The 13,458-nt window shown below is 36.1% G+C and overlaps 1 protein-coding gene across 20 annotated transcripts in view; it reads left to right on the top strand.

Annotated features, from left to right (window-relative positions):
* The window catches only part of NRXN1 (neurexin 1), a 1,104,034-nt gene that overhangs the window by 167,192 nt on the left and 923,384 nt on the right, over positions 1 to 13,458 (top strand). Inside the window, exon 5 of one of the 20 annotated variants that reach the window (XM_053667094.1) lies at positions 2,527 to 3,277. The exons of the other annotated variants lie outside the window; for them this stretch is intronic. Within the exon in view, the coding sequence (XP_053523069.1) occupies positions 2,527 to 2,543 (17 nt within the window). The 3' untranslated portion in view covers positions 2,544 to 3,277. Of the gene's footprint in view, positions 1 to 2,526; positions 3,278 to 13,458 lie in introns of those variants that run through there. 20 annotated transcript variants of the gene reach the window in all.

Below are 13,458 nucleotides of genomic sequence, written 5' to 3'. Positions count from 1 at the left end.
GTCAGACTCAGCAATTGATCAAAGAAACTGCTTGGCAAAAAACAAAACCAGTAAGCCTTCTAAAATTTCTAAAGCTTCTTCATGGGGCCCTGTACTCACAGGATACATTCTAAATAGCCTTGAGCCCCAGGTGGGTTCCGGAGGGTACTTGAAACGGCTGAAATCTTTGGCATGACTAAAAGCGGGCTCTGGTAATGTATAGGTGACCAAAGCCAGCATTAGTTTATGCTATTTTAATTCTTATTTGCAATAACTTTGTGATTCCTCTCCTTTTCTAACACTGACTGAATTACTTGTCTCAGATTTATGTAGATCAGTATCTATTCCCTTTCACACCAGCGCTGCCTCCTATCTTCAAAAACAGATTTCGGAGAATCGGGGAAAACAAACCTTGAAAACAGATTTACAGTTCTTTTGGAAGCTAATACTGGAGGTGGAGGATTGGCAGCTGGTTGGATGTAAATTATTGCAAGTAAAATATGTCAATCACAATTGATTAACATTTATAGAGTGCCTATATGTCTCCATCACAGGGGAGTTGTTGCCAAGAAAAATAATTCTTCAGTGTTCTTGCTTTTTGCATTCTTCCCAGAGCATGGCTCTTGAACTCCTCTGGCTTGTTGATGACCTGCAACAGTTTTCACCCATGGCTTTGTGAATATCACAGTATATACTTGCTAAGACTGTGCATGCTTATTATTATTTGGATACTCTGAAATGGAATCATCACATGTTTTAAAGTTACAGACTAACAGGAGGGAAAAATGTGTATGTACACACACATATATAATTACATATATAATCTGTTAAATTGTCAAAGACTGCTAGCATCTAGTGTTCAAACAAAGAGCAAATCACTATAGTGAAGTGGTGGTCCAGGGACAGTAGAACTTGATCTAGGTGTGGAATGAAGTTCAGAATTTGAACAGGCATTCAACTGTTATGGTAGAATTTTCTCCTCCCTTGACCATCCTTTAACTATTTTGCACAGATTAGAAAAGTGTCTTGACATGTCCACAGTGTAACTGTGTTCTAGCTTGTTGAGAAAACTGTCAACAGTGTGTGTGGGTGTGTGTATGTGTGTTTTGAGTGGGAGCGTTACACCACCAAGTCAGTGTTCAACAAGGATGCCAACCTGCAGATGAGTGTCCCTAAGCTCCAATGGAAAAAAGAGAAATGAAGTAAAATGAAATCTGGATACACACGTCAATAGTAGTGGAATGTAAAGATTGCTACCATGGATGTGTGGAGGATAGAAAGAGGGGAAATAACTTACCCTAGCAAAAGTATAAAAAGATTTAAACCAGGAATGAACATTTTCTTTTGCCAATAAAAGGATCACATTTGTTTTACATCAGTGTCACATATGTTCCTCAGGACTCATTCACCACACTAATATCTTGGGATAATTGGTAATAAGTGTAATTGTTGCCTCAAAGAACATAAAAAATCAATGTCTCTCCCACCATGTTAATACTTGAAAATATGAAAGCTGAACACTAGGCAAACGTTGAGATAGCTGGCAATTTTGGGATATATCTCAGTTGTAGTGATAAACTGGCATGCTTTATCTCATTACACTTGTAGATGCTTACTATAATAAGTGTGTGGAAAGAAGATTGTGAAAGAAGTGGAGAACTTGAGCAAATACTGCCATTGTAATATGCATTGTAATTTATATCCAAAGAAAACCCAAAAGGCAAACAACCTCATTTGACATCAGGCACTAAGCTTTATCATCTTTTGTTCTCTTCATATTTAGCATAATGCTTGATCAGTAGAGAGCCAAAAAACATTTGTTGGATTTAATTGCATTTTAGTTGTAAAGCATTTAGTTGCAAAGTATATATTAAATATTTGGTATAGTCCACAGTACTAGACCACACTATTTTTGTTAGTTCCTGAGTGGAATTTTATGTTATGATAATAGTGTCACAGACTTTTGGAATGCTTTAAGAAACAAAACAAATTCCCTTGCCAAATTTACATTAGAAAGAAAAACTACGTTTTTCAGTTTCTTTTAGTATAGGCTGGGTTTCACCAAAAGGAAGATGTACCTTGGAATTTCAACAATTTTAATTACAGAATCTTTATTTGAGGTCATGCCTTTCCATCTAATAATTGCAGTCATTTGTTAGGCTTCAGATAGGGGAAAGGGATGGTTAGATCCATTGGTTCTTCTCTGCTACTGCAAATACACACACCAAGACAACCTCATAAAGGCCAAGTATACTGCAGACAATCTGATGAACAACACAAAATTATAGGGTTCCTTCCACTTGCATGGGTTTCTGTTTAGAGTTTGAATCCTTGGGGGCACTTGGTTCTGCTGAATCTAGTTGCAGTATCTGTTGTTAGATTTGGGAGAACAGAGCTTTGTCACCTTTAAGCTGTCAATGGAAATCACCATGTACATGAGATAAGATTTGATTGAAGTAGAAAAACTAACTGAAGCAGTACCTGCTTCTGCATTCATTAGCTTAGGCTGACCATCTCCTAATCCAGAATCCTAATTCCTACCTACAGCATTTGTGCCGACCTAACCAGCTGTTCATTCTATTGGTCCTCTGCTTACTTCTACCAAAATCCCACAAGAAGAATGTGACCTGGAAAAAAATATTCACAACTGAGCAACTTAACGTTTAAGACTGACTGTATTTGGGGGAGGGTTTTTCAAGATGGCGGTAGACTAGGACGGAGCAGATGATACCAGTTCCTAGTACAAAAGAGAGAGAAACCTATCCGATCGGAGGAGGTGAGGCCAGCAAGCCAGCAGTTGCCAAGCATATATGAAAATAAGAGACCAGAAACCTCATCAGTCATGGAGGAACCAGACGAGACACAATCAACTTGAAAATATGAAAAGACCAGAGCTGGACCCATAGAAGAGGCCTCCCAATAGTAGAGTCAGAGAGACAAATTGCACATTGTTGTAGGAGAGAAGCCAAAAGTTGCTGCATATTTGAGTAGGTGGAAGCAGAGAACAACAGGATAACCAAAAGAGGCTGCACCACTGAAATTCACAGGCATTCCACCACAAAAGTTCACACCATGAACCCAGGGTGTCAAAACAGATTAAGAAGCTGAGGCTAACAAGAAGAGTCTCAAAGACAATGGGAAGACAAAGAAACAATCCCCAAATGAAAGGAAAGGAGGAATCCTCAGAAAGAATGTTAGATGAAATAGAGGCAAGTCAACTATCAGATACTGAATTCAAAGCACTGGTTATCAGGAAGTTCAAAGAGCTCACAATCAGCTACCAGAAACTACAGGGAAGTTACAATGATCTCACTGTGAACTATATCAACATGAAAAAGGAAATGGAAATTATGAGCAAGGGCCAAGAGGAAACGAAGAATACAATTTCTGAATTAAAAAACACAGTGGAAAGCATTAAAAATAGGGTAGATGAAACGGAAGATTGGATTAGTGAATTGGAGGACAAAGTAGAAAGCATCTCACAGAAAGAACAGGAAAGGGAAAAGAGGCTCAGAAAGAATGAAGAGAGATTAAGAGAAATGCAAGACAATATGAAACGTAATAATATCCGAATAATAGGAATACCAGAAGGAGAAGAAGAAGAACAAGGGATAGAAAACATATTTGAACGAGTAATGAGAGAAAATTTCCCTAATGTGATAAAAGAAAAAGTCACACAAATCCAGGAGTCACACAGAGTCCCATTCAAGAGGAACCCAAAGAGGCCCACTTCAAGACACATCATCATTAAAATGGCAAAATTCCAAGACAAAGAGAGAATCTTAAAGGCAGCAAGGGAGAAAAAAAAAAGTAACATACAAGGGAGTCCCAATAAGGTTATCCACTGACTTCTCAATGGAAACACTCCAAGCAAGAAGAGAATGGCAAGAAATATTCCAAGTAATGAGAAACAGAGGCCTACAACCAAGGCTACTTTACCCAGCAAGGCTCTCAATCAAGATAGAAGGCCAAATAAAGAGCTTCCAAGACAAAAGAAGTCTAAAAGAATTTGCTGCCACCAAGCCAGATCTACAAGAAATACTAAAAGGACTGCTTTAAGGAAAGGAAGGAAAAGAGACAGAGAGAGGAACACAGGTACAAAAATGGCAATGAATAAGTACCTATCAATAATAACCTTAAATGTAAATGGATTAAATGCTCCAATCAAAAGACACAGAATAGCGCATGGATAAGAAAGTATGACCCACACATATGCTGCCTACAAGAGACCCACCTCAGGACAAAAGACCATCACAGACTAAAAGTGAAAGGCTGGAAACAAATTTTCCAAGCAAATGGACAAGAAAAAAAAGCTGGGGTAGCAATTCTCATATCGGACAAAATAGACTTCAAAAAAAGAGCCATAAAGAGTGACCCAGAAGGTCACTTCATAATACTCAAGGGAAGAATCCACCAAGAAGACATTAACATCATAAATATATATGCACCCAACATAGGAGCACCAAAATATATAAATGAAAATCTTAGAGGAATTCAAGAAAGATATAGACAGCAACACAATTATAGTGGGGAATTTTAACACCCCACTATAAAAAATGGACAGATCTTCCAAACAAAATATCAGCAAAGACATTGCGGCATTAAACAACGCCCTTGATAAAATGGACCTAACTGATATATACAGAGCTCTTCACCCCAAAGAAGCTAAATACACATTCTTTTCAAGTGCACATGGAACATTCTCAAAGATAGACCACATGATAGGACACAAAAGGAGCCTCAACAAATTCAAGAATATTGAAATCATACCAAGCATTTTCTCTGACCACAAGGGACTGAAACTGGAAACCAACCCCAAAGGAAAAAACCCAAAACACCCAAAATCATGGAGACTGAATGGTATGCTATTAAACAATGAATGGGTCAAGAATGAAATTAGGGAAGAAATCAAAAAGTTTCTGGAAACAAATGAAAATGATCTCACAACAACCCAAAACTTATGGGACACAGCGAAGGCAGTCCTGAGAGGGAAGTTTATAGCAATACAGGCCTACCTAAAGAAAACAGAAACATTTCAAACAAACGACCTTACTCTACTCCTGCAAGAACTCGAGGAACAACAACAAAAACAGCCCAAAGCAAGTTGAAGGAAGGAAATAACTAAGATCAGAGCAGAACTAAATGACATAGAGACTAAAAGTACAATTCTAAGGATCAATGAATCCAGGAGTTGGTTCTTTGAAAAGATAAACAAAATAGACAAGCCTCTAAGTAGGCTCATCAAGAAAAGAAGGGGACGGACACACATAAACACAATCAGAAATGAGAGAGGAGAGATTACAACTGATACCACAGAAATAGAAAGAATTGTAAGAAATTACTATGAAGAACTGTATGCCAAGAAATTTGAGAACCTAGGAGAAATGGACACATTTCTAGAAAAATATAATCTCCCAAAACTCAATGAAAAAGAAGCAGAAAATCTGAATAGACCAATAACAGCAAAAGAAATTGAAGCAGTAATCAAAAAACTCCCATCACACAAAAGCCCCGGACCAGATGGGTTCACAGGAGAATTCTACAAAGCATTTAAGGAAGAGCTAACCCCCATTCTTCACAGACTATTCCAAAAAATCCAAAAGGATGGAAAACTCCCAAACTCCTTTTATGAAGCCAGCATCATCCTAATTCCAAAACCAGATAGAGATACAACAAAGAAAGAAAACTTCAGGCCAATATCGCTGATGAACATAGACGCTAAAATCCTCAACAAAATATTGGCAAATCGCATCCAACAATATATCCAAAAGATTATACACCATGACCAAGTGGGATTCATTCCAGGGATGCAAGGATGGTTCAACATTCGCAAAACAGTAAATGTAATTCATCACATAAACAAAAGCAAAGACAAAAACCACATGATCATATCAATAGACACAGAAAAAGCTTTCGATAAGGTACAACACCGATTTATGATAAATACACTCAGCAAAGTGGGAATAGAGGGAGCATTCCTCAATATAATAAAGGCCATTTATGAGAGACCTACAGCCAATATCATACTCAATGGGAAAAAACTAAAAGCTTTTCCACTAAGATCAGGAACAAGACAAGGATGTCCACTTTCACCACTTCTATTCAATGATTAGAAGTTTTGGCCAAAGCGATCAGGCAGGAAAAGAAAATAAAAGGCATCCAAATAGGAAAGGAGGAAACAAAACTGTCACTGTTTGCAGATGACATGATAGTGTACATGGAAAATCCTATAAACTCTACCCAAAAATTGCTCAAACTAATTAATGAATTTGGCAAAAGAGCAGGATACAAAGTCAATATCCAGAAATCAAAGGCATTTTTGTATACGAACAATGAATCAGCAGAAGCAGAAATCAAGGAAAAAAATCCCATTCGATATAGCAAAAAGAAAAATAAAATATCTGGGAATAAACCTAACCAAGGAGGTAAAAGACCTGTATGCAGAAAACTACACAGCACTGAAGAAAGAAATCAGGGAAGACATGAACAAATGGAAACATATACCTCCTTCTTGGATTGGAAGAATTAACATCATCAAAATGTCCATACTACCCAAAGCAATATACAGGTTCAATGCAATACCTATTAAAGTACCAATGGTGTATTTCACAGACATAGAACAAACACTTCAAAAATTTATATGAAATCATAAACGAGCCCGAATAGCAGCTGCTCTTTTGAGAAAGAAGAACAAAGTAGGAGGGATCACAATACCTGATATCGAACTGTATTACAAAGCCACTGTAATCAAAACAGCCTGGTACTGGCATAAAAACAGGCACATAGACCAATGGAACAGAACAGAGAGCCCAGAAGTCAACCCAACTCTCTACAATCAATTGATATTTGACAAAGGGGGTAGTAACATAAAATGGGGTAAAGATAGCCTCTTCAACAAATGGTGTTGGGAGAACTGGACAGCTACGTGCAAAAAAATGAAACTTGAGCACCAACTTACACCATACACCAAAATAAATTCAAGGTGGATAAAAGACTTAAATATAAGCCGTGACACCATTAAAGTCCTAGAGGAGAACATTGGCAAGAAAATCTCAGATATTTCACGCAGCAACATTTTTACTGATATGTCCCCTAGAGCAAGGAATATAAAGGAAAGAATAAACAAATGGGATCCCATCAAAATAAAAAGCTTCTGCAGGGCTAAAGAAAACAGTATTAAGATAAAAAGACAACCAACTGTATGGGAAAACATATTTGCCAATGATACATCAGACAAAGGTTTTTATCTCCAAAATACACAAAGAACTTACACGACTCCACTCTAGGAAGACATTGAACCCAATTAAAAAATGGGAAAAGGACTTGAATAGACACCTCTCTAAAGAGGACATACAGAATATCCAGAGACACATGAAGAGATGCTCAATATCGTTAGCTATCAGAGAGATGCAAATTAAAGCCACAATGAGATACCACTTTACACCAGTCAGGATGGCAACAAACAACAAATAATGGCAATAAAGCAACAAACAACAAATGTTGGAGAGGTTGTGGGGAAAAGGGGACCTTAGTTCACTGTTGGTGGGATTGCAGACTGGTACAACCATTATGGAAAACAGTATGAAATTTTCTCAGAAAAATAAAAATTGACCTGCCTTTTGACCCAGCAATTCCACTGCTAGGATTATACCCCAAGAATCCTAAAACATCAATATCAAAGAACCTATGCACCACAATGTTCATAGCAGCACAATGTACAATAGCCAAGAGCTGGAAGCAACCTAGGTGCCCATCAGTAAATGAATGGATCAAAAAATTGTGGTACATATACACAATGGAATTCTATGCAGCAGAGAGAAAGAAGGAGCTACTACCCTTTGCAACAACATGGATGGAACTGGAAAGCATTATGCTGAGTGAAATAGGCCAGGCATTGAAGGACAAATACCATATGATCTCACCTTTGACAGGAAGCTAAACAATAAAACAAACAAGCAAACAGAATAAAAACAAAGACGCTGAAATAGAGAACAAGTGGGCAGCGACCAGAGGGGAGAGGGAAGGGAACTTAAGGGGAAAAAGGGGGAGGGATTTTGAGGAACAAGTATGAAAGACACAGGGATGAGGACTGGGGGGGCAGGAAATTGGAGGGAGGTGGGGAGATGGGGCGGGGGTGGGTGGGATGGGAGAAATAGATAAAAAATGTACTTGAAAAGTAACTAAATAAAATTTATTATATATAAAAAAAAAGACTGACTGTATTTGATAGGCATGAGGTAGGAGTTTTCTGTTGCTTTCCAAGAGCACACTCACAAAACGTAAAAAGGATTAGAGGAAGGATGCTGAGGATGCTAGGTTTTAGCATAGGGATTTGATTATGCAGAAATAATAATAACAGCTTTTAACATTTATTGAGGAATTATTGTATGTTCAACATGTGTTACCTTTTTATAGTCATTATCTCATTACTAGAGAGACTATATTAATAGAAGCTTAGTATCTCCATATTTGGTATACTAAGGTTGGCAGACAACTTAGTTTTATTTAATTTAAATTTTAATATAGTCATGCCAAGAAAACCTATGCACTCCACAAGAAATTAGTTGTAAAATGTGTTCTACTCTTAACAACAAAAGAAATTATAAGTTTGTTACAGGGAGAATCCTCATATTACTAGAGGATTTTCTTATTAAACAGAACAAGCTGTTGGATGTTGAATGTGCTAGTATAAAACATTGTTCCCATTAATCTAAAATACCACCTTTTTGGTATAAACAGCTGGTAGGACTTTTTAATGTATCTGTGGTCCTACCAATTTCAACCTTTAAATCCACCCATTTGATAATTTTGTATAGATATATGCAGTCTGTAGCATTTTCCAGGACATCTCCTTAGTGCACACAGATTCTCACTTCTCAACCATGTATTTGAAAATGTGAAGGATAGTTATGCTGCTCACTGGACTGAAGAAAATCAAAATGGTTACAACGTGTGGCCATTCCTGGGAAGAAAGGGCCCCAAAGGGAACTAAATGAGATTCAACTTCTTTCTATTAATAGTCTTAAGGATATTTTCCTTTTGCTGTCATCCTCTTGTGGAAGGAAGAAGACCATTTTTTCCTAGAAAAAATAAGAGGGAATAAAATACTTTATTGCTTTTATGACCACCATTTTATTTAGAGGAGGGTGTATTACATTTTTTAGGATCCAATTATACCAGATATCAAAATATATTCTCAAAGCAACATACTACACAGTAGGAAGATTTCAAAGCTAATGTGGCAGAATAGAAGCCTAACGTTTCCATTTTCTCCCTGTGTGAGCTGTGACCACTTGTGTTTCGGTGTCCTCTTCTGTGGCACAGGACTGGAAAATGCCCCATTGTGGAGTGGTCAGGAGAACTAAATCTACTGTGGACAAAGGATTTGACAAGGAGTTGGTATTACAATATGTGTGTATTTTGATATTCAGTTTAACTCGCTTAAGGCTGTGTTCTAGAACAAATTTTACTAGAATCAACTATTTATTAGAAGTTTCTTAGAAATGTTGGATCAGTGAAAGAAATAATGATGACATCTGAACTAAGGCAGGAGAGTCATTCTTTGCAAAACATTTGATGCCCCAGTGTAAAGCAGGCTTTGCTGATAATGCTTATTTTTAACTAACTTAGCAGGTACTTGTTGAGTAGTTGTAGTGTACCAAAATACTGTGCTGGGATCTGGAAAACCATATAATAGGTGATTTTTTTGCCTTCAGAAAGATTTATTATAAATTGAATTAAGGAATTAAAAAATGAGGTGCAGACCAATGGGATTGGTCGGAGCCAAGGCTATGAACCATAATTAATAGCAATTTATTTCATTGAGCAGAATCTGAAGTCAGTGTCTCTGGAAGCACTTACTAGGTCAGCCTTGATTTTCATGAAGCAGCATAAATTTTTAATGACCAGTCTTTGGCTACAAATAGGAAAAAATTCTGTGGGGTTTTTCTTCTGAATACAATATAGAATTTTTTATATAATTAATAATGTTCTAACAGCTGCAGTCTGGGTGTTTTGAAAACATAATCTTTTGGAGTTTATTAAGCAATTTGTATATAATGCCAAAATGTTGTAGAATAAAATACCACTGAGCATTTCTGGAAGTTCTCTAAAGTGGGACTTATGGTAATTCAAAGCATAAACCTCCAACCCCTTATCAAAACTCATAGCCTATGTACTCTGGTTCTCCCAAACTGCCAGGATTATCATATCTCAAATGAGTTCAATTATAGTCAACTTGTGTGCTTCACCTTTTTAATTCATTCATTTGGAATAGTTTTATTAGATTGATCCAGTTTATGATTATGAAGCTATTTAGAAATAATATATAATGAATTGGCAATTACCTCAAAGCACATGGATTCTGTTCTATGGCAGGGATTTTTGATACTGGGTTGCTTTTTATGTTTTCTTTTTCTTTTATATATTGTATTTTTTTCTGATACTTTGGGGATACTGATTTTATGTATTGACAATTTAGGTAGTGTTGTTATGTGTCAATCATCATTCTCAGTACTGTACCACATTTATCACATTTCATTCTTATAAAACTTTAAGAGTTATATATTACTGTTATCCTCATTCTAGAGGTAAGGAAATTGAAACACAGGTAGGACAATTTGCCCAGGACCATGTAGCTAGTAAGCAGCAGAGCTAAAATTCTAAACCGGATAATCTAGCTCCAGAGTCTCTGGCCCTAGTGATGTTGAGCATCCCCTCAGCACTGGATGTTAACACTCTTGAGGTTACACTGGAGATAAAACATTGGTTAATTCTGAAATTTTTAAAGATTCTGATATGGTATTCTCTAGACCTGTGGCAACAGGGGCTTAAAATAGAGATTGGCAGACGCTCAAGTCAGAGCGGAAGATTTTCAAGGGTATCAACAATGAAAGTATTTTTTTGTGTGTCTAGTTCATTGTAATTTTTCTTGAACACTGGCCTAGAGGAACACTTTAGCTCCTTAGCATAATATAACCCCAACACCATCTACTTTGTCCCTTATGGTCTAACAGTACTCTATTATTTTAGTGCTGGTTTTACAGCACCTTACAGTTATCCCTTAGACCCCACATGCCTGCTACTACTTCCTCTCCCACCCCCAAACCCCATCTGTGAGAAGTCTCTTGGAAACTGCTTCACATAGTTTAGCCCTCAGCACAATCATTTTTCTTCACTTCAACAGACTGTTGGGTGGATTTTCTCCTGTGTGCATTATATTGCATACAACCTCCATTATTACACAGAATATTTTAGCTAATCTTTTGGTCTCATGTCTGTTTCTCTCACTAAATAGTAAGTTCCTTGAGGATAGTGACTATTCCTTAAAGAATAGACTCACATAGTAAAGAAGATGTTAATAATGTCATGTAGAACAATAACTCATTCATGCCACACACATACACATATACAGGGAAAATGAACCGTAGTGAAGTACATGAAGGGGTTAGCCCAGTGTCTGAGTAGTGATTATGAAAGATATATTTATTATGCTTTTTATAAATTTTTGACATTCTTTGCAGAGAAAATGAGTTGCTTTTATTAAATTAAAATATTCAACACGTAAGCATATTCTAGGTCTCTTAGAAATTAAAATGGAATTCTTATTGAACAAGAATACTATATACCAAGGACGTTGCAAAAATAATATAATTTTTAATGTGGGGAATGTAGTGAGTGTTTAATATACTCAGACAATGGATGAATAAAGAAATTGAATATGACATCTCTACTCAAACTGAAGCTCTGCAATGTTTGTAAAGACTCTGCACATGTTGAGAGTTTCTTTCATCCATTCCTTTACAACAAAGATTTAAAAAGTCAATACATGCAGATTTAGAAACAATACTATATCAAGAGATGTCTTTCAGTACATCCAGATCTAACAATGTGACATATGACTACATATATCTCTTAAACTGAACTAATGATTATTTCATTCACTCAGCATAATTTATTGTTCATATTTATAAAGTCCCATTTAAAGGAACACCACAATATTTTAGACGTTCAGTAGTGCTGAGTCTGGTAAGCCCTTTGTAGAGCCTGCTTCTGAATTAATTGAAATAATGTTATTTAAAGTGATAAATCATATAGTTTTTAGGAGAGAGTATGTGATTTTTAAAAAACTTTTTCCTCTGTACAATTTCAAACGTACAGTATTAAAGCATTTTAAATGATAATTTATAAATATATAAAAATGAAGTCAGAGAATGAGAGATCATTGTTACTTAGAATTAAACTGAGCATATATAACTGAGATAAGTTCAGTAAACTTCTATGTTACATTATTTTGGAATACTTAGTAAATGAAAAATTTAGTTAACAAAATTTTCTAATTAATAGAGATTTATCCTATATACTATTTATAAACATTCAATTTGAAAGAATTATATTTTTTCAGTAAACCATGGGCAACACTATATTTACAGTATGCGTATATTCATTGTAAATCTTATGAAGTCTCAAAAAGTTATCATTAACACATCACTCAGCAAAACAGATAGGTTTTATTCACAACAGTGTACTATCTTCTGGCAGTGATACACAGAGGTCCAATTTATAGCTTCTACTTACCCAACAGACAGCTTGTGATATTAGTGACTTAATGAACTATTCCAAATACAATTGCATATGGTCCTGTACAAGACGTAATGAGTGAAAAATGGACTGGTGGGGAGCTTCTCCATAAAGGTCAGAGGAAGGAGAAAGCATCTTTAAAATCAAATTGGAATTCAGATCATTGGAGGGAAAGGAGGAAGAAGATGGTAGGTCAGAAGAGAGATTGTATGGCCAAAGTGTGGTGATAGAAAATTGACTCCTGCAGACAGTGACAAGAAAAGCCCTGCCTGGGAAGTATATGGAAAATAATAGTAAGTTGTAAATGTAAGGGTATAATTAGAATATGAAACCCATGTGAATATCTGGTTACAAAATCAGACTCAATGGCTGAATGAGTTCTACTCAGTGTGGAAGCTGTGGTAGAACAATCGAATGGGGAAGTAAGTCAAAGTTGACTTCCACAACTTCAAGCTTGGATAAGTGAGGTTTAGAAGATAAAACCTGTGCTCTTACTTGTATTCAGCACAGGTGAAGATTTAACCTACTAGGAAAATTGGGAATTTGGAGAGTAATGAGTACATTTTCCAGTATGCTAGCAAATGTTCCCCTGAGTAGAAAGCATTATTGATCTATTTTATAATATTTATAATTTAAGTAAAATTTTTATAATATTTAAGAATTCAGTATCATTTTAGGTACCTAGAATTATGTAGACATGACAATTATTTTCTAAGTTATTTGAAAAGCCAAAGGATTTTTTAATGTCTTTTTCACTTTTGCATTCCCCAGACCTAACACAGTATATATCCCAGAACAGGTTTTTAATAACTGTTTATGAAACTAATGAAGAATGTATTCAATTAATTTATTAAAGTGAGTCCTCCACTTTAACACCTTAAGTTGTGAATTAACTATTAC

This window comes from Artibeus jamaicensis, unplaced genomic scaffold (assembly GCF_021234435.1).
Source record: "Artibeus jamaicensis isolate MK-2021 breed Jamaican fruit bat unplaced genomic scaffold, CSHL_Jam_final contig_465, whole genome shotgun sequence".
Classification (NCBI taxonomy): Eukaryota; Metazoa; Chordata; class Mammalia; order Chiroptera; family Phyllostomidae; genus Artibeus; species Artibeus jamaicensis.
This window is presented reverse-complemented; position numbering and strand designations above follow the sequence as displayed.